This window comes from Vipera ursinii (assembly GCF_947247035.1).
Source record: "Vipera ursinii genome assembly, chromosome: 1".
In the NCBI taxonomy this organism is placed as follows: Eukaryota; Metazoa; Chordata; class Lepidosauria; order Squamata; family Viperidae; genus Vipera; species Vipera ursinii.
Window position 1 is genome coordinate 57,914,113 of NC_139512.1, and position 22,522 is coordinate 57,936,634.

General features: G+C 36.9%; 1 protein-coding gene across 3 annotated transcripts in view; it reads left to right on the plus strand.

The window, feature by feature from the left end:
- PRKD1 (protein kinase D1) overlaps positions 1 to 22,522 on the plus strand; it is a 113,122-nt gene that overhangs the window by 63,110 nt on the left and 27,490 nt on the right. The window contains exons 2-6 of one of the 3 annotated variants that reach the window (XM_083348618.1): positions 2,454 to 2,592; positions 13,940 to 14,071; positions 18,109 to 18,269; positions 19,040 to 19,063; positions 21,758 to 21,968. In XM_083348618.1, the coding sequence (XP_083204744.1) occupies positions 2,454 to 2,592; positions 13,940 to 14,071; positions 18,109 to 18,269; positions 19,040 to 19,063; positions 21,758 to 21,968 (667 nt within the window). Of the gene's footprint in view, positions 1 to 2,453; positions 2,593 to 10,854; positions 11,042 to 13,939; positions 14,072 to 18,108; positions 18,270 to 19,039; positions 19,064 to 21,757; positions 21,969 to 22,522 lie in introns of those variants that run through there. The other 2 variants (XM_083348620.1, XM_083348619.1) reach the window with 2 other exon arrangements.

Genomic DNA, 22,522 nt, shown 5'->3' on the forward strand with positions numbered 1-22,522 from the left:
CCACTGTTTGTAAATACATTTATATGTACATGTCTATGCATTATTGTTTGATTGTGTGATGATTAAAAAAAAATCTTGAACCCTATACCCGGGCCTATTTACTTGGAAATAAATCTTACAGTTCTTAATGGAATCTGCTTCAGTGTTGTTAATTTACTGTTTTTTCAGGAGCTTTTTCCAAAAAGCAACTGCACTTCCCCCCCCCCTTTGAAAATGTTTTGTTTCTCAACAAAGAAGCTTCTTTAGTTCAGAAGCTTCTTGGATGAGAAGTGAAATGTTTTTAAAGGGGAAAAAAGTCCAGTTGCCTTTTGGAATAAGCACCTTTGGGACAACCATGACCTGGATGATTGAAAATATCCATAGATTGTTCTTTCAGGAGAGTTACATGTTTCCCAGAGTCACTTTCTGTCACATGGGCAGCCATATAAATTTGATGGAGATATATGTACAGTATCAAATCTACAGGGTGTTTATTATCTTCTGTCATTTACTAATTAGCTTTTAAAGTGTTTAATTTATTATTAGACCAACCATGAACCCTCTTTTTGTCATGATTCTAAAATATTTTCCCTCAGGACTAGGCTTATAGACTCCATTCATGGAGCGCAGAGTAAATTGTGTTCAAGAATAAAGCTTTGACAAATCTATTTTTAGATTAAAGCTTAGTAAAATAGTACCTATAGTCCCAAAAATTAAATCATACATTTTAAAAAGAATTAAATGACAAAAAGCACAGAAGACTATAATATTTTTTGATATTCAGACTTTTCATGGTTCACACAATTTTATGAATGCTAAAATCATTGATTTATTTTCTAATATTGTGTGATGTAGAGCAATTTGGGATTGTGGGAGAATTAAGACACTTGGGGCTAGATGTTACCAGGTTCTTGAGGTAGAATAATTGGAAGATTTTTTACTTGTATATTAAACAAATGTTTTGATGCAAATATTTCTTTACAGATTTCTTTTGGGGATAAATTCAAGATCATAAGTTATACTATGAACATTTAGGATATTGTTTTGGCATGGGAAGTTCATTTACCACTTTATGGATTTAGGATGAAGCCCCATAGATAACTGGGAAGAAAAAAATTATTACAAGGGAAAGCTCTTCCCTTTGCATCTGTTCACTCTATTTCTGCCAAAGGACAATTATTACCATAATACAACTGGCTCTGGACTAGTTGCCAGCTTAGCATATTATTATGCTTTTGGTCTGTATAGGGAAATATCCCCATAATCTTTAAGACCTATCATTTATTTTTTGAAAAATTATGGAAGAAACACAAAACAGCTTCTAGATGGAAGTTTATTTGGCATAAAAGTATGAATGTCAGCTCATTTAGCTGAAATAGGGAAAGTAGAATAAAAGGGGATGAAATTAACAAATAACCATCTTTACTCAACAAACGTATTCTTTTCCTTAATTGCTATCCTTTACTCATGATTAACTATTTTCTGTTACAACTTCTTAAGTTGGCAAGAAACTCAGTGACATATGATTGAACAACATCCTTCAAGGACTTTATTATTTTTCCATCAATTTGTATCTGCCAAAATTAGGTGGACTCTGCAGATGTGATTGTACATGGAAGGGAAACATGGTTCACTGCTACCAGGAGTGATCCAGAATGCTACCATAGCAGATTTGAGAAGTACTGGAAAATACACGGTGGAGAAGAGGAACAGAAAGGACAAGTTGTACTGTGCAAATAAAATTTATGTGACTTTTGATGCATTCTGCAATATTAAAGATAAATAATTGAGAAGGGCTTGGTATCACTGAAATCATGAAGAGCTGTCAAGAAACAGATGGATCTATTGTCTGACAAAATATTACAGCTTCTTGTCTATGGAGATTCTCAGTCATCCAGGTCATAGTTGTTCCCAAAGATGCTTTTTCAAGAGGCAACTGGATTTTCTTGTTTTTCTTTGAAGACGTTTCACTTCTCATCCAAGAAGCTTCTTCACCTCAGAGAAAGAAAAAAACAAAGAAAGAAAAACAAGAAAGTCCAGTTGCCTCGTGAAAAAGCATCTTTGGGATTACAGCTTCTTATATATCATAGTTTTATTTCACATCGAAATGACTTGCTGGATGTACTGAGACTAAATGACCTACTGTATAAGAGAATAAATATGTATCTGAGATAGAAAATACTTCTGGATTTTATGAGGAATATATGTGGTTGGGACAGTGCTTTCACTTTAAAAAAATATTTAAGTGTATATTTCCATGATGAATATATAGGAATTGTGCTGTCTAAAATGTCTATCTGAAAATTGTAGAAATTATATGTACAACTTTATGGAAAGAGAGACTTATTATGAGCTTCTCAACTAATGATTGTATTACTTTTGATTTTTCTAGGTTAAAACTAATAATTAATAAAAATATAATATTTAAATACTGTTTATAATTGAGATAAAGTCTCGATACTATCCATTTACAGTTTCCTGAATGTGGCTTCTATGGGATGTATGATAAAATCCTGCTTTTTCGTCATGACCCAACTACTGAAAATATACTCCAGCTGGTGAAATCAGCTGTTGATATCCAAGAGGGTGATCTGGTTGAAGTTGTCTTATCAGGTAAAATATTTATTTGTATTCTTTTTTTCCTAAAAACTTTAAATATATATTCAATGACTACTAATTATGTGGGGAATAAAAGAGGGCAAGTAGGTGGTATTCTGCCCTTTCCTGCAGTGCAAGAACAAGTAAGAATACAAATCCTAAATTGGAAATATTTATTTGAAATGTACTGTAACAAATGCACGGCCATGTTAAAAAGAAAAGAACAGTTTAGAAAGAGGTGACTGCATGTAGCAACTAACATTTCTAATAATGGAGAACATTTAGCCAATTTGATTTCAATTCTTTCTATGAGAAAAGATCATTTCTTTTAAAATTAGAATTAGAAGCTAAATATCCAGAAACAGCCTTTCCATATAAATGTATATTGCAACATGCTCTATATGGGGCTTCTCTTAAAGACAACCTAGAAAGTTCAATTGGTTCCGAATGCAGTGGCATGAGCAGCAATGGGTATGCCTCAGTATTTATTTATTTATTTATTTATTTATTTATTTGGTTTATATACCGCCCTATTCCCAAAGGACTCAGGGTGGTTTACAAGGCAAAATTTAAAAACAATCCAATATAAAATTAAAATAAATTAAATTAAGTCTAGCCACAAAAATGAAATCACAATTTAAAAACATTAAACCCCTCAGTCCAGACCAGATAGCTCAAAGAGCCAGGTTTTTAGGTCCTGGCAAAATGAACGAAGGTCGGGGGCAGTCCTGAGTTCCGTTGGCAGTTGATTCCATAGGGCAGGCACGCCCACAGAGAACGCCCTCCCCCTGTGGATCGGCCATCGGCAATCCTTGACCGGTGGTACCCTGAGGAGGCCCTCCCTGTGGGAGCGCACAGGACGATGGGAAATTGACGCTGGCAGCAGGTGCTCCCTTAAATAATCCGGGCCCATGCCATTTACGGCTTTATAGGTCATCACCAGCACCTTGAATCTCACCCGGAGGGCAATTGGAAGCCAATGCAGCTCGCGGAGAAGAGGTGTTACATGGGAGTATGCCTATGTCATACCTTCACCTTAGTGGTTGTTGCCTATAAAATTGACATGGCCTAGGCCTAGTTACCTGAGAGACTGCTTATCTCTCATATATCTGCCAAGTCAATTCAATTCAATCCTGCAGGATTGGTGCATACTGGGTTTCTGATTAACAATGTCATCTATTAAGATCCTAAAAGTGCATATTCTGTGTAACAACCCCTGCCCTCGGTTCTCCCAGGAGTTAGATGTCTCTGATTCTGTGTTATTTAGAAGAGTTGTAAAGACCTGGCTCTTCACCTAGACATTTGACAAGGGGGTATGAGATCCCTTGCTTCGTTCCATCTGTCTGCCATGCTTGCCATCTTTTATCTTTGGTTGATTTTATTACAATTTTTTGATGGCTGTAAGTTACCCAGAGTCATTGGGAGTTGGGTGTCATGCAGGTTTAATAAATTATTAAATTATTATTAGGTGAGTCATATGAAGATTATAAATTAATGAATATTGATATGATGAGGAAAATTCACCAACAATCATGACTAAAATGCTCAATCTAATAGGGGACCATTGTGGGTTTTATGCTAGGACAGAGAGTTAGCTGAAGAAGGTGGCTTAATTTTTCTTCAACCAAATGCTGTGATAAGTATTGTCAGATGATTAAATGTTTGGATGCCAGGGACAATGTCTTGCTGTAGAACCACCTGAGAAGTAAAATTCTAATTACCTTTCTCTCACAATTTGCACAAATCAAGAGTTTAATTGATACATAATATACCATATGATTGTACTACTCCATAAGTTTATTTGAGCTTAGTTGAGTTATTTCCAGATAAACCTGTTTATTATTGTATTTTGAGTGTAATTGTTTGCAACATAATGAAATGTAGTCAGAATCTAGATAAGCCATTTGCCTATATATTTTCTTCTTTCCCTTAGTCATTTTTGACCATATTGTCTGGTGAAATTTAAGCTATAAATTTAGGAAAGTTGGTTCTATTTGTGTTAATGATATAGAATGTGATGTAAGACATTAAGACATTCAAATAATATGAAAATATGTTATTTTAAAATATCCATATTTTGATGTAGAGGTTATCTTTTCTTTTCCTACCAAACATTCTACTATGTGAAAGATTTTTATATCCTGAATTTGACAGATCCCACAGGGATAAGCATCTTCTTCTTTTTGAAGAGACAAAGAATAGCATACTCTATACTTAGTAGCATATTTTAGTAACGCTGGATCAGAATTCATGTGTTTCTTCATACATCTGTTCTTTTTTGTTCAGAAAGGAAAAGTACATTTAAAATGATGGTCTATAAATCTGAATAGGCATTCAATTTGAGATGATGTCTTCCCTGGCATGTAAAATTACAGGTTTCTTATATAATGTAAAAAAGTAGAATGCTGGAGAAATTTTCACAAGTTTGTTCCTTCAGGCATTAATAGATTAATTTTTTTTAAAAAACTCAGATTGATGCCACTTGCCAATGAAATTCACAGCAATACATAATTGAAAGAAATGAAAACTGTTATGTAATAGTTTTATCTGAAATATTAAATTTTATACCAGCACTGATTCAATATAAAATTACATTTTGCAGATTTATCCTTGAAGACGCATGGAAATCATTGCATATCAACTTAATGTAATCAGAGAGAAATGAGATATTTCATACAGGCATTTTTTTAAGAAGAGAAGCTGGTTAGAAGGAGTTATTGAGGTTTTGCACATAATTCTAATAGGGGCTCTTTTAACCCAATGATGGAATATGATTTTTTAAAATCCTTTTCTGCATCTGAGCACTAGATTGGACCATATGAAATAGCACTGCACTAGTAACTGTCTAGAAGTAAGCTTAAAAATATAAACTGTTCAAACTATATTCCTCTAATGAGCAAATCTGATCTCCAATTAGAAATGGAAAATAGAAATTTGGTAGTTTTTTAGTGTTATTAAGCATACCATTTACAACCTATGTATAGTCACTCTACAACAAATCATATACAGGATTATTTTTATAAGCTTTCCTATGATGTTATTCTGTGGTGTCTAACAAATTGGTTATTTTTCTATGTATCTCATTAAGAAAACCCCATTCTTTCATATACTGCCAAGAATGTACAGTAGTAATTGTTCTTATATGGAAGAAATGTAGCACTGATTATTGTATGGAAGAAAAAATAAGAAATTATTCACCCAAATCCACATTTTGACTCAAATATAAGGGCATGTGTATGCTGCCAGTTTTAAAAATATTTTATTAATTTTATCTCTGTGTCAGTTTGTGATTCATACTTATGTCAAACTTCTATGAATCAAAGATAGACTGGCAGGTAAGTAGATGATATTCTTTTATTTTTTGGTAGAAAATAGTTTGTTGTGCAGAATTTTTTTTTTAAAACCATTATACCAAAGTGGAAAGCATATTTATTGTGTAGCACATTAAAAAAAATCAAATTCAATGTGATGTAATCAGTCTTTTTATGATACCTATGTTTATATAGCATGTTTTTTGATGATCAATTTAAATATGGTCTCTTCAAATTATCATATTTTTTTCTAATTTCACATGTTGTTCTGAGCCATAGGCTACAAACTGTATACAACCTGATAGGCTATAAACTATATTTTGCTGGTTTATGGTTCATTGTGTCATGTGAAAACAATTGATGTGTCCAGTTGAAAGTTCTTAGTATATTTTAGATTCTGATATAACTGTTTAACTGGATTTGATAGACTGTGGAGGATGACAAGCTAGGAATCTTACTGCAAGTCTGACAGCCAGTTGTGGCAAACTTCATTTATTCATGATTATTCATCATCAGTTGATATTTCTGAACTTAGCTATAATGGTTGATGGCTGTGATTAACTAGGATACACATTCCAATGAGGCCAACTGAAATGGACTGTTATTGTGATATGAGCAGGGAATTAGCACATTATATAAGATAACAACAACATCATTTCAGACATATTTCCTTACCTAAAGAATGAAACAGAATTTGAGGTCCTGGCTTTCCTAGGACCCCTTCAGGAGCCAGACACAGTTCCTAAGGAAGAATTGCTTCTGCAAGGCAGCAGAAAACAGCAATCAGAAGTAGATAAGGACTTAGGTGAGAAATGTGAATTCCAAGTCTGCAGTCCAAAGACAAGCAGATTATTTACAGGGCAAGCCAGGGTGTAAATAACTGGATATCATGAGTTATGGCATGGTATGCAAGCCAGGTGCTGGAGTCGCTTCTAGCAAGAGAATGATGTTTCAATAAGACTTAGCTCCTTTCTCTGCTGCATATGCACAACTGTTGTCATACTTTGCTAATGAGTGCAATGTTTTGCTGCTTGTTCCTGAGTTGTACACTTTGGAGAGGTGCAGAGATCCTAGAAGTAGCTGCTGCTAATTGTGGGAGGGAGGGAGGGAATGTACACGTAGTTGATGCAGTGCAAGCATAGAAGGAATGGCAGAGATTGCTCAGGTGGGGGAGACCTTCCCTACCAGATTCCCCCAAGCACTAATTTTGCTAGTGGTAAGGTGGAAAGGAGCATCACATTAGTTCCCTCTGGCTTCCATATCAACTTCTGGGAAGCTGTCAGGGAATGTTGAAAATGAGAATAATCTGACTGCAGTTGACCAGTGCAGTGGTGGCACTGAACAGCAGTAGCACAGTGGCACTGAAGTGGCAACAACTGTCCCAGATTTCGTTCCCATGGGAATCATGGGTTCCAGCATTCTGTAAGTCAACATATTTAGATTTCCTTAGTTAAATAATTGTTGTCCTGCACCTTCCAATTTCACCCAATTTAAACAAACATGAAATCTTTAGTAGTATATAGATTCAGCGGCATAAACCCTTCCAAAGAATTATTGTGGGGCATATGTTAATTAAACAAATTACTCAATAACACAGCTATAGTGGAGTATTGGTAAGGTTTCTAAGGTTTATATTTTATCCACAGGATGAAGGTAAAGCAACTAAAAATGTTCAAGGAAAAGAAGTGATTTATTGGAGTTTAGCATTCAAATGAATAGGAAAAACAATTGCACTGCAATCCTATATATATATATATATATATATATATATATATATATATATATATATATATATATATATGTATATATATGTATATATATTCGTAGATTCTCGCGGGTGTCTGTATGTGTAGATCTAGAGACTCGGGTTTCTTCCCGCGTTCCTTTCATCTTCAGAAAGTTGTGGCGACATTTCGACGAAATCCCATCCGTCATCATCAGGCCGGAGTGTTCCTCCTGCTGCTTCCAGGAGCAATGCGTGGTCTGGCTGTTCCTTTCCTTCCAACTGCCAGTGGGGCTGTGTTCTGACTGGGAGGAGGCGTGGCTGCTTTCTGATTGGGTGGGGGTGTCCTCCGACTGGGTGGAGGCGTGGTTGTCTTCTGATTGAGTGGAGGCGTGGCTGTCTTCTGATTGGGTGGATGCGTGGTTGTCTTCTGATTGGTTGGTGGCGTGGCTGTCTTCTGATTGGGTGGGGTGTGTTCTGAATGGGTGGGGTTTTTTGTTGTGTTGTAATATCCTGAGTGTTGTGATTTGGTGTCCTGAGGAGTGGGCTGTGTAGTGGCCTCCAGAGCTTTGGTTTGGCTCCGAGTTCGAGGACCTGCTATGTATCTCTGGTATGGGTCAGTCAGGTTCGTGTGTGCGTTCTTCTGCTTGGGTGATGGCACTTTTGCTTGACTTGTTCTGTCTTCTGTGTGGGAGAGTTTTTGTTCTGGGTGTGGATGAGTCTTGCTGGGGATGGTGGCATTTGGGGTTGTTTGTTGGTTTTTTAAATCCTTGTTTGCTGAAATTCGTTTCTCTATCAATGCTGGTTTCCAAATGGCATGTAGGCGGGAGGTGTCGTCTCGCTTGTTCATACTGTCTGGGTGTTTTTCTATTTCAATGGCTTCTCTGATTATTCTGCTATTGAGATGTTCTATTTTGGCGATTGTTTTTGTACCTTCAAAATTGATGTTGTGTCCCGTAGTGTTTATGTGTTGTACTAGTGAAGATGTGTGATCTTTCTTTTGTACTGAGTTCTTATGTTCTTCTACACGTACCTCTATTCTTCTGTTAGTCTGTCCGATGTATGTTGCTGGACAGGAGGCACATGGGATTTGGTATATGCCCTGGTTTTCCAGTTCTATTTTGTCTTTGGGATTTCTCAGGATGGTTGATATCTTTCTGTCAGTGTTAAATGTGGTTTTGATGTTATGTTTGCATATACAAACATAACATATACAAACAGAACTACACACCCTGACAGACATATTGACAGCAAACAAGTTCCAAAAAAACAAAATCACCAATATGATTCAGCAGGGGACTCCGAAACAGAAAAACATCCAAGAAGAAGAACAGAACAACGGACGAGCCATCTTGCCCTACATAAAAGGAACAACCGACAAAATCAGTAAAGCACTACGCAAACATAACATCAAAACCGCATTTAACACTGACAGAAAGATATCAACCATCCTGAGAAATCCCAAAGACAAAATAGAACTGGAAAACCAGGGCATATACCAAATCCCATGCGCCTCCTGTCCAGCAACATACATCGGACAGACTAACAGAAGAATAGAGGTACGTGTAGAAGAACATAAGAACTCAGTACAGAAGAAAGATCACACATCTTCACTACTACAACACATAAACACTACGGGACACAACATCAATTTTGAAGGTACAAAAACAATCGCCAAAATAGAACATCTCAATAGCAGAATAATCAGAGAAGCCATTGAAATAGAAAAACACCCAGACAGTATGAACAAGCGAGACGACACCTCCCGCCTACATGCCATTTGGAAACCAGCATTGATAGAGAAACGAATTTCAGCAAACAAGGATTTAAAAAACCAACAAACAACCCCAAATGCCACCAGCCCCAGCAAGACTCATCCACACCCAGAACAAAAACTCTCCCACACAGAAGACAGAACAAGTCAAGCAAAAGTGCCATCACCCAAGCAGAAGAACGCACACACGAACCTGACTGACCCATACCAGAGATACATAGCAGGTCCTCGAACTCGGAGCCAAACCAAAGCTCTGGAGGCCACTACACAGCCCACTCCTCAGGACACCAAATCACAACACTCAGGATATTACAACACAACAAAAAACCCCACCCATTCAGAACACACCCCACCCAATCAGAAGACAGCCACGCCACCAACCAATCAGAAGACAACCACGCATCCACCCAATCAGAAGACAGCCACGCCTCCACTCAATCAGAAGACAACCACGCCTCCACCCAGTCGGAGGACACCCCCACCCAATCAGAAAGCAGCCACGCCTCCTCCCAGTCAGAACACAGCCCCACCGGCAGTTGGAAGGAAAGGAACAGCCAGACCACGCATTGCTCCTGGAAGCAGCAGGAGGAACACTCCGGCCTGATGATGACGGATGGGATTTCGTCGAAACGTCGCCACAACTTTCTGAAGATGAAAGGAACGCGGGAAGAAACCCGAGTCTCTAGATCTATATATATATATATTTATTTATTTATTTTATTTTATTGTATTTATATACCGCCCTATTCCCTGAGGACTCAGGGCGGTTTACAGGGAATTAAAAATCCAAAATACAAAAATTAAGAACCAAATTAAAAAAAATAATTAAATTAACCCTGTAGTCAGTTAAAAAAGAACCCCAAATTAAAAATTCCTCCTCAGTCTGGGCCCGAGAGCTCGAAGAGCCAGGTCTTCAGGCCCCGGCGGAATGATCGGAGGTCGGGGGCAGTCCTCAGCTCCATATATATATATATGTCTGTGTGTGTGTGTGTGTGTGTGTGTGTGTGTGTTTTCTGAGGTTTTCGCGGGTGCCTGTATGTGGATCCTTGGTTTTTCGGGTTTTTCCCCGCGTAGAACTAAAGGTGTAGGCGCAACGTTTCGACGGAATCCCATCCGTCATCATCAGGCTTTAGCTTCCTTCTTCTGGGAGAAGCATGTGGCTGTTTGTTCCTCTTTTTTAAACATATATATATATATATATGTTTCTAATCAGTTTCGAAGAGCTTAGTGAGGCTAGATTTATAGAATTAGTATTCTGCTGGTGTGAATTACACTAGTATGATTTAAACTAGAGATTTGAGATTAAAGAAGGGTCTTATTTAAATTTATAATTCAGGATTAAAATGCTTTAAAAAAAGATCTATAGGCTGTGATAAAGAAGGATCAAAGCACCTGCAACTGTTTCATCAATTGAAAGAGTAGGATGAGAGTAGCTAGGGCAGTGAACTTGTTAAATGAAATTGGCCCTGCACTGTGTCTTCCCATTTTCCTCTTTAGTTTTTTAAAATATTCTATCTGCACCTCTTTTCAGGTAGGGATGTGAAGGATAGTACGACAGCCTTTGAATTGCCCAACAAAGAACCTAAATTATCCTGAACTAATGCAATGAGTTGTACCCCAACTGAATACTAAACCTTTTCAAAAGCTGTTTAAAAGGTATTTTTCCCATTTTCTTTTCTAGGATACCTGACTGAACTTTGTGTGGTAGTGTAGTTTTGCTGCCTCTGAATGTGACTTTTCTGGGCATGGCTTAGCTACCTGATAAGGTTGGGCCCTCTGAGGGAGATCCTTCATCAGTGACAGGGTCAGGCTTGTGCCTTACTGACATTACTATATACAAATGTCCCCATGTTCATGAATGTGCTTCCCTGGAGTGATTGGATGGAAGCTTTTGGGAATCAAAGCAGTCCCCTTACAGCTTTGCACATCCCTTGAAAGCATACATTCAAGTATGGACAAACTACTTTTAAATATTCACCCTGGAATATTGCTGAGAAGCTTTAGAACTATATTTTTGTTAAATAAAGCTAGGTTAAATTATCAAATGCATAGTTTACATTACAAAAATATATAGGGCTAGTTAACATAAACAACTGATCTCTTTGTGATTTTCAATTGCTCTTGGATTATAAGGAATAATATTTCATAGATATGTTTCCACTGCAATTTCTCTAACTTTGGTACTACATTCTTTTTCTCCTGTGACAATTAAAATTGCATTACAGGTATATTTATGGATTATTGGTTCACATAATTCACTTCTAAATGCATTTATGTGTTCATCATTTGTGCTCAGATTGTTTTAACATTTGTGCTCAAATTATTTTAAATGTAACAAAAGCTGATTTATAGATATCATAAGCGTTCTTTTGTCTTTATCCCATTTTAATGCTGGTGTGTATTGCTCATTTGTGAGGAAGAATCACTCTGCATGCCTTCCAATGTACTGTTATTTTAATTTTTTTTATCTTCACATGCTGCAGCTGAAAAAAAAACTAGATTCATTTTGAAGCCCTGCTTACCATGCACCCTACTTAATGAGATAAATTAATAGGAAACATGTTTGATTGATTTAACTTTTTTTGAATTGTCATTTTTGTTTGGGTTTAGTCTCAAGTCTGTTTACTCATTCTGATTTTATGTCAAGGATATGAGTTGTGATAATCCCACAATTAATTTGCAGAGAGCCTTGCTGGACAAACAGTGGTTTTAATAAGATATATGTCAGTTATTTCCCTATCAACTGACTTGGAATATTAGGATGAAGGCTGTATAATAAAATTGTTACAGTAACAGAGGCTGCAGTATTGGTAATTATTCCTATTTATGTTTACTTATGAGTAAGCATACATGGGATTGTGTGCCTATCATGAACAGAACAGTTTAATTTGAATGCCTGTTAAAACACATAGGTGCATAAAGCTAAAACTAATATTTTTGTACATGTATCTGAATATCTGCCGAAAATGATCCTGTCTGTTGAAATGAACACACTTGTACATCAAGAGAAGAAACTAAATGTTCATGTTTTATTGTTGTTTATGGCTTCTTGTTTAACAACAAAAACATGTTTCAAAACAAAGCTAAAGTAAGTCCTTGTTAGCTTAACTCAAATATGCTATCTACAATATCAGGAGAAGAAATTACTGCTGGAATTGGTGAAGGCCACAGTAGTAGTCAGAGAACCAAAATATAACCCATGGAAAAACCAAGCTATTGTTTGTTTAGAAGTGATGTCCTCTTTGCAGGGGAAAAAAATTCCTTGATCTCTGATGCCTTAACATATTTGGAGTACATAGGTAATTCTCACTTACTGACCTCAATTGGGGCAGGCAACTGTTGCTCAGTAATGGGGTCATAAAGTGAAATGTCATATACCACATCCAACTCATGTTACTCCCAGTCATTAAGTGAATCACTGTGAGTCATTAAGTGTAGCATCATGTGCCTGCAGCTTGCAACTTCCTGTTAGTTTCCACATGGACATGGAAGTCAGCGGTGAAGATTGCAAATGGTAATTATGCTGTCATGGTTGCAACAGTGAGGACCATTGTAAGTCTCCTTTTTCAGTGCCATTGTGTCTTCAAGTGGTTGTTCAACAAATGATAGGAAAGTGAGGGTCACCTGCATTCCCTTTGATACATCAGGGAAGCACACAAACCAATATTTAAACCAAAACAAAACAAAACCAATACTTTAATCAAGGAATTATCAAGGAGAAAACCCCAACCCCAACCAATACTGGTAGGGCAACCTTCTGCAAATAAACAGGGAACAAGCCTGATACTCACTAACACCAATGAAGTTACCTTAGTTGATAACCAGTTTGCATTTGTTTTCTGAGAAGACATCTAACATATATATTATTTCTGAGCCCTTCAATTTATTCACACTATCCTCCATTTAGTGGTTGATCTAAACATTTTTATTCCATTAGGCTATCAAGTTTGTGTTGTGTGAATGGATTTGCCTTATATCAGTCAGGGATAAAATGCTGCTTTTCCCACCTGTTTGGCTATAAAGAATTAATCCTTCTTTCTTCATTGGGACATATATTTCTCTATTCTTTCTTAATTTCTGGAACTAAGTAGGAAGACAAGGAGCCATACCTTTGTTGCTGGATTGAGAAAAGGCTTCCCTGTTAAATCTGAGCCCTGGATTTCTAAAAAATTCCTCTTCTATTTTCCTTCGCTGCCATATCTTTTAGATTATAAATCTCAGGGCAGTAATAATATTTACAATATTCTTTAGGAGCATGTTTAGCTAAAATGCTTTTAATAAATAATCTTTAAAAAGGTTTCTATAGATGCAGAACTCATGCAAATGATTTGATGACCACTTTGGAAACTCTAAGTAAACTGTTCTATGTGCTCCACTCATTATTACTATCCTCCTAAAACTTTTGCATTTCAGTTTAACAAAAGTCAACAAATGTATACTCCTGTGGCAGACTCAAGTATTCAGTTGTTTCGATGAACAATAAACAGTGATAAAATATATGTAGCTCTTAAATCACCATCTTTTGAAATCTTCAATTATCTTTTATTTCACCAGCTTCTGCAACTTTTGAAGACTTTCAGATTCGGCCACATGCTCTGTTTGTCCATTCCTACAGAGCACCAGCCTTCTGTGACCACTGTGGAGAAATGCTCTGGGGGCTTGTACGTCAAGGACTTAAATGTGAAGGCAAGTGAAACATCTACCTTTATGTATTTGGCATGCCTCAGAATGATATATATGCAATGTATACATATACATATACATATACAGTGAAGAGGAACTAAAGAGCCTCTTGTTGCGGGTGAAGAAGGAGAGTGCAAAAGCTGGCTTAAAACTTAACATTAAGAAAACCAAGATCATGGCATCCAGCCCTCTCAATTCCTGGCAAATAGATGGGGAAGAAATGGTGGTAGTGACAGATTTTATTTTCCTGGGCTCCAAGATCACTGCAGACGGGGACTGCAGCCAAGAAATTAAAAGACGCTTGCTCCTGGGGAGGAAAGCCATGGCAAATCTAGACAGCACACTAAAAAGCAGAGACATCACCCTGCCAACAAAAGTGCGTATAGTCAAGGCTATGGTCTTTCCAGTTGCAATGTATGGCTGTGAAAGTTGGACCATAAGAAAGGCTGATCGCCAAAGAATTGAAACCTTTGAACTATGGTGCTGGAGAAGACTCCTGCGAGTCCCTTGGACTGCAAGGCGATCAAACCGGTCAGTCCTAGAGGAGATCAACCCTGACTACTCTTTAGAAGGTCAGATCCTGAAGTTGAAACTCAAATGTTTTGGCCACCTAATGAGAAGGAAGGACTCACTGGAGAAGAGCCTAATGCTGGGAAAGATTGAGGGCAAGAGAAGAAGGGGACGACAGAGAATGAGGTGGCTGGACGGAGTCCCACTGAAGCAGTAGGCGTGAGCCTAAATGGACTCCAGAAGATGGTAGAGGACAGGAAGGCCTGGGGGAACATTGTCCATAGGGTCGCAATGGGTCGGACACGACTTCGCAACTAACAACAACAACAACATATATATATATATATACATATACATATACATATACATATATACATATAAATATTTTGGAGCATATACTGTGTTTTCCTGAAAGTAAGACCTACCCCGAAAATAAGCCCTAGGTTGATTTTTGCAGGTGGGCCTAATATAAGCCCTACCCCAAGTCCTAGTTTTGGGGTGAGGCACATGCCTAAAAATTAAGCTGGGGCGGTGGTGTGGAGCTACCCCACATGCCCCGCACTCATTTACCACACAGCCAGACCTCTCCTTGCCAGCCTTCTACTGCGGTGTCTTCTGCAGCCAGGTCTGCATTTTGCAGTCAGAGGCCTTTCTGGAAGGCCATTGCAGCTGAGAACCAAACTATGGATTGAATCCATAGCTTGGAGCCCTGCTGCAGAGGCCTTCCAGAAAGGCCTGACTGCAAAATGCAGCCTGGAATGCAGCTGCAGAAGAAGTGGACCAGCTAGGTGGGGCTGTCGGTGCCGGAGGTGAGTATAAAAGACATCCCCTTGAAATAAGACCTGGTGCTCTTTTGGAGGCAAAAAAAATAAAAATAAAATAAGACCGTGTCTTATTTCCGGATATGAAGAAAAGACATACTTTATTGTTAAATATGATTGTCGAGAAAGTAAGATCATTCATCTGGGCAGGACCTAAGTATTGGATCCTTTAACTTTCCATATATGTTATTTAGCTCAATCAGTAGGAGCTATTAAGTTTATTCTCAATTCAGTCTAGTTCTAGTTCCAATCCATCTTTGCCATTCCATTCAGGCTTTGCCTGCCATAGAAAAACCATAAGAATATAAAATGCTACCTTATATTTCATCAAATCATACTGGGTGCAAAACAGCTTTCCAAGATTTTATTTCAAACAATAGTCTTTTCTTGGCTTCTCTGATGATACATTAAACAAAAGAGAGGGTGAGGAATTCCAAGTTGCAATAACAAAAAAAAAAAAAGTTTTTATTTGCCCCAACATATTTTGAAAAGTGTATTCCTTTTTCACTAGAATGACTTGCAACTTATATATAACAATATTTCTAAAAATGGTCAGTGTTCTTTGTGTATATTCAAAATAAGTCAGTAAAGGTCCAAAACAGAATAGCCTCATGTTACAAATGCAAATCATTTATAAAAAAGGAATAAGATATCTGTTTGCTGAACTTAGCTTTTAAAGATAGGAATATTGCTGTAACAAGTACAAGAACAGTTATCTACAAGTAACACAAACATTCTTAGAACATGTACCAAACATTCACTTCTATTGTGAATAAAAAAAGAGTACCACAAACACAAAATTAAGCACAGGATTGTTTTAACTTCTGGAATGTCCATGAGCTTAATTGACTGGTGTGCTCTATAAACCTGACTGATGTTAATAGCAGTTGTGGCTGTTTGTAGTGCAGAGGAGACCAATGAGCTGCCAGGGCAAACTTTTAAAGAGGAATATGTTTAAATAAAAAGGTACTGAATGTTTTCCTTCTGTAGTTAGGATTGTTCAGTACTAAAATCTATTTGTTATTTTTTGAAATGTAACTCTGTCTTATAAGCTCAATAGGGTTTTATTGCCCCAAAGTTAAATATGAGTTGAATTATTTTTCCTAGAAAGGATCCAATTTTGTGTTTGTTATGGTGCCCAAATCATCTTTAATTTTGGCTTTGAGAACTCCAGTTGTTTGTCCACATAAGGTTCAGGCCAAGGGCACTCTATGGCAAATACTATGTGAGCTGGAACTCGTAGGAAGCATAAATCAATTAATAGAATAACATTGAAAAGGTTGCTTTCTGTGTGCTTGAAGAGTACGAGGAATTCTTGTTTACACAACATGGTCATTGGAGGACTTGCTGCTTCTCAGGGTCATTTTCCTTGTGGTCAGTGCTTTTCTTACAAAGATACCCCTCCCCATCTTTTTCATCAATCTTCTGCATGTACAAAGACACTCTCTGCAAGGGACCACTAAATATGCAAACCTTCCTTGTTAGCTGGTTTCCTATAAACAACAGTTGTGGTTTTTCATGCTGGTTCACAGAAGTCCACAGAAACAGGTTGAAGAGTAGATTTTGATGGTGATCAATAAGTTAGCCAGACTCTGTGATGGTAAAAACAATTTTATAACCATAAATACTACAAACAGAACACTTTTTAAATACATTGATAAAGCACTAAGAAAGATTAAAGAAGAAGAAAAAGGATGTTAGGGGCCGTGGTGGCACAGTGGTTAGGATGCTGTATTGCAGGCTGACTCTGCCGACTGCCAGCAGTTTGCTCCTGACATGGCTCAAGGTTGACTCAGCCTTCCATCCTTCTGAGGTTGAATGAGGAGCCAGATTGTTGGGGGCAATAAGCTGACTTGGTAAAATTGCTTAGAGAGGGCTGCAAAGCACTGTGAAGTGGTATATAAGTCTAAGTGCTATTGCTTTATTTGTTGAAAAGTTGCATATTTATTTTACTTACTAAATATGGATTTGAATTTGGATCACTTCAGAAAGAAAAAAAAATCTAGTTTCTATAAGGGAAACTAATATAAGATGTGTTAGATCATCCCTAAGTGAAGAATCTTTTTCAAATCTAATTGCTTTTTAATGCATGCTCTTGACAGCATAAATGGAATCCATATATTAGAGATTCGTTAGTATGTGCCGGAGTATGAAAATTTGCTTTGATGAGAAGGACTGTATTACAGAAACAAACCATGAAACATTGGTGAACCTGTACATTTTTTTTGTTATTTAAAAATGTAAACTTAAAAAAGTTAGTCTTTTTTTTATAAAGGTCTAGTATTCTATGTTACCTTCCCACCATAGTGGTCCCTATTTTTCTACTTGCATTTTTACGTGCTTTCGAACTGCTAGGTTGGCAGAAGCTGGGATGAGTAACAGGCGCTCACTCTGTTACACGGCACTCGGGATTTGACCCGCCAAACTGCCGACCTTCTGATCGACAAGCTCAGCGTCCTAACCCACTGAGCCACTGCATTCCGTGCGCCTTTAGCGTCTAGTCATGCCGGCCACATGACCACGGAGATGTCCTCGGACAAGCGCTGGCTCTTCGGCTTTGAAACGGAGATGAGCACCGGCCCCTAGAGTTGGAAACGACTAGCACGCATGTGCGGGGGAACCTTTACCTTTACTAGTATTCTATGTGCTTGATTTCAATTTTTCCATCATATTGTAATATGGCATAATAGTTTTTTATGTTCTTCTCAGGATGTGGCTTAAACTATCACAAGAGATGTGCATTTAAAATCCCTAACAACTGCAGTTGTGTCCGGAAGAGACGATTATCAAATGTTTCATTAACAGGACTTGGTAATATCAGAACAATGTCTGCTGAACTTTCATCTACACCTGCAGATGAAGGACTCCAGGTACAGAATATCTAAATGTTGAAAATAGGCCAAGTAATGAATATATTTAAATATTTTGTTCTAGTGTAGATGAGCTTTTCACATGTGTGTCCCAGCATAACTGCTTTTGGAATCCCATAACCAAACTCATTGTAGAAACAGCACAACAGTTATGGGAGAAAAAATCTTAGTTACTTCTTATTTCTTCAGTATGGAAGAATTTTCAAAATTTTTGTATCAAAGTGTTCCAGCAAGATAAACATGTTTGGGATAAAAAACATTCCTTAGCTTTTTTAGGCATGCGGAGCCTTCTACTCCAATCTACTTCCATTCTTTTTTTTTGAACTTTGAAAAGTTACAGTAGTTCATTTCTGGTATTAAAGTTCAAATTTTAAATTATACAACTTTATGTTTTTAAAAAAATAGCAAACAACACCCAACTTTGGATGAGCAGAATTTAATTTTCACAGAAGAATTCTCTCTCTCTCTCTCTCTCTCTCTCTCTCTCTTTTATTGTAAGAAGCAGCAAACATACAAGGAAATCTTTGTTGTTAGTTATTTTGTTGGCAGATTAGTTCAATTGGGGGTATTCTTGAACTTGATCAATTAATTTTATAGAATCTGTACACATTTTAAAAATGACCAATTGGGAAATGAGAAAGCACACATTAAATAATTTCATGCAAGTTTCAGTTTTTTACTTTTTGTTCTAAACTTTATATTTACTTTCTAAATAATATTGCTCTACATTTTCTTTTTCCCTTGTTCTGAATGTGGTCTTCATTTTCTAGATTCCTGCAAGCCCCAGTTTTGAGGTGGGTTTTTGTTTTTTCCTCTTCTCCCTTTAAAGTGTCATATCAAAAGACGTCTGGAATTTGGTCTTTCTAAGTTTTGCTGCAAATTTCATACAGATAAATCATGATTCTTTAGTTCTATTCAACTGGAAGTTGTAATAATAATAATAGTATGATTAAAACATATATTCTCAGCACAGAAATAAAACATTGAGAAACTCTTCTATAGTTCCAGATGCATTATGCTCCCTTATTTTAAGTGGAAAAGGCATATTTTTGCATGTATCAGCCAGAAGTACGGATATGGATAATGTGACAAGGCTTCATTATGCTATATCATAACATAGCTAATGCCAGAAGACAAGGCTCGTAATGGAAAATATCGATGTTTTAAGAGATGGTACATTGCAGCCTAATTCTTCCAAAACTTTCATTATCAAATATTATTTTATGTATGTATTTATTAAATTGAAACAAATCTTGTAGAATAGTGACTTATACTTCTGGTGCTTGGAGGAAAAGATTTAGTTGAATGGAGAGAAAAATGAACTTGTGATTAATGGGTTTGGAGATTAGGGTAGTTTATAGAAAGAAGGAAATTATGGTAATTTAGGGCAAAATTTAAATGTATAACTTTTGTCAAGAAACTTGGAAGCACTAATATATATTTTTTCTTTCTATTTCTTTTTTTCCTTTTTATCCTTTTACTGTTTTCTTTATTTTCTTTTTTTACTTTGTTAAAAATTTCTTCAATAAAAATTAGTTTAAAAAAGTTTTAAAGAAGAAAATGCAATGCAAGAGGAAAAAGATGAAGCTCTGTGCTAAAAGGGCTAAGATGCTTTGGGCATTAGAGGTTTTGCAAACAAATAGGATCAGTAAACAGAAAGCATCTGAAAGCAAATGTGTTGACAGAAATAGAAATTTGGAGAAAACACTTTGGGAAGGTTATTAGTTTTGGGATTTCAGGTGACATTTCAGCTTTCATATCTTGAAACAAAACAAAAATATACTATGTCAAACTCTCTCTCTCTCTCTCTCTCTCTCTCTCTCTCTCTCTCTCTCTCACACACACACACACACACACACACACACACACACACGTGTGTGTGTGTGTGTGTGTCTGTATGTCTGTGTTTACTGAAAACCTTTGTATACCTTCATGAAATGTGGTTCCAAAATAACAAAATGAAAATTCCAAGGAAAAGCTTAACTCTTTTAAGGATTCATTTCTGGAAAAAAAAAATCCCAGCAATATTAAACATTGCCAGTTTGCATTATGGCACTGTTCTGAGAACTCTGGGAGCCCAAAAGTGGTGATGGGAAGGCCACAGATAGCTCAGAGGCCTAAGGCTGCCTATTCAGATTTAGCAGCTTCCACCATTTATTTTTCCTTTTGTGGCTGACAATCCTGTATTTGGGGGATGAAGATCTATGGATATTTTTATTTCACAACTTTGGTTATAGTTGGCCAAAGCTGAACTGCTACATAGTGAAGTTTTGCTGTTGAAAGGATAGTTTAGATTTGATCAGTTTTTCTAAAACATTTGGCAATGTGGCACTTGTAGCATTTGCACATGCATGTAACCTCCACAGTAATTGCAAAAGGTTCTTGAAGTATTTCAAGGATATTATTGCCCAGACTCAGTATACTTGCTGCAAATTAATGGAAGCAATTTGCTTATTGCCTGACAAACAGCTGTCTTCTGTAGTTTCCATAGTGTAATCTGAGCAATTGCTTCCTGGTCAGAATCCAAGCTTCCCAAGTCAGGAATTCTGGCTAGCTACCCGGGGAAGCAGGGCCAAAGAAATCTGTAGCTAACCAAAACATACTGGATTTAAAAAAAAATCCCCTATGACTTTGATACAAGATACCTGAGCTTTAGCAGATATTTCTGCAACATAATATAATTTTCTGTTGAAAACTTCAGACCTAGTGCTACCATTCATGTTAATGAAACATTTCTAATTGTATTTTATTTTGGGGAATTCATGTTTGTTGCTCTGGAAAAAAAAGATTTATTTATAACCTTTATTTGTAACAATAGGGATGTATATATAACATTTGGGCTCTGTGATAATTTGGGTTCAAAAACAATGTATTATGTTGAAGGCGTGAATCTAGCATCTGTCTGCAGCTCCTGCAAGCCCTGAACGTAGATTCTTAGAGCTTCAAGGGATGAGAGAATAAAGGTAGTCTTGGACGTAGACCACACTGAGGCCAAATTTTCTGGTGCTAAGCAAGAGAGTTGTTAAGTGAGTTTTGTTCCATTTTAAGACCTTGCTTGACACATTTCTTAAGTGAATCACTTTGCATTGTTAAGTTAGTAACACGGTTGTTAAGTGAATCTTGGTCTTTCATTGACTTATATGTGTGTGTGTGTGTGTATGTGTGTGTGTGTCTTGGTGTATTCGGATCTTTTCCTGTGTAGGATTGAAGGTGTTTTGGCGAGGTATAATGCATCCTACACGGGAAAAGACCCGAATACACCAAGACCTACATACCTGCACCCGTGAGAAGCAATGAAAACATATGTGTGTGTGTGTCTGTGTGTGTGTGTCTGTGTGTGTGTAAATTTTTTGGCTTGCTAACAAAGAATAAAGGGAGATCGATATGATCATTTCAAACTTATTTGTTCTCATCAGTCAGCCATACCCATATGCAAAAAATACCTTCCATACTAAAATGACTTTATGTATTTTATTGACCTATTGTAGCAGAAAACACCACCTGACTTTTCATTTGGAAGAGAGAAGAGGTCTAATTCGCAATCACACATTGGGCGACCTATTCAGCTTGACAAGATTTTGCTTTGCAAGGTTAAAGTGCCTCATACTTTTGTCATTCACTCATATACAAGGCCAACAGTTTGTCAGTACTGCAAAAAGCTACTTAAAGGACTTTTTAGACAAGGCTTACAGTGCAAAGGTAAGCAATTTAGAACTGAAACAAATATGTTGCCCACTTGCAAGTATGATAATAATGCATTTGTTTTAAAGATTTTTAAAACATTTTAATATTTTATTTGTTACTACTGTGTCCTGAATTATCTGGTGATATATTTCCTAGCTGGTGGGATACAGGCAACAGTATGTCAGCTTGAAATATAGTATTGTGGAGAGCAAAGTCTCAATTGGTTTGTTTGCAGCTATGCTAAACTCTTCATTAGCTTAGAATACTAGAGATATAGCTTGCACTACATGTCTCTAGTGTCTCTCCCAATTATTATACTCTAATGCAAGGTTTCTCAACCTTGGCAGCTTGAAGATGAGTGGACTTCAACTCCCAGAATTCCCCAGCCAGCTCTGCTGGCTGGGGAATTCTGGGTGTTGAAGTCCACTCATCTTCAAGCTGCCAAGGTTGAGAAACATTGTTCTAATGTATTAAGCTGAATAAAGCTGGTCTATACATTGTCTACCTTATTAAAAGCTGCTATGTGAAGGCTTTGATTGACCTATATTATAGCTGATGGATGGAAAATT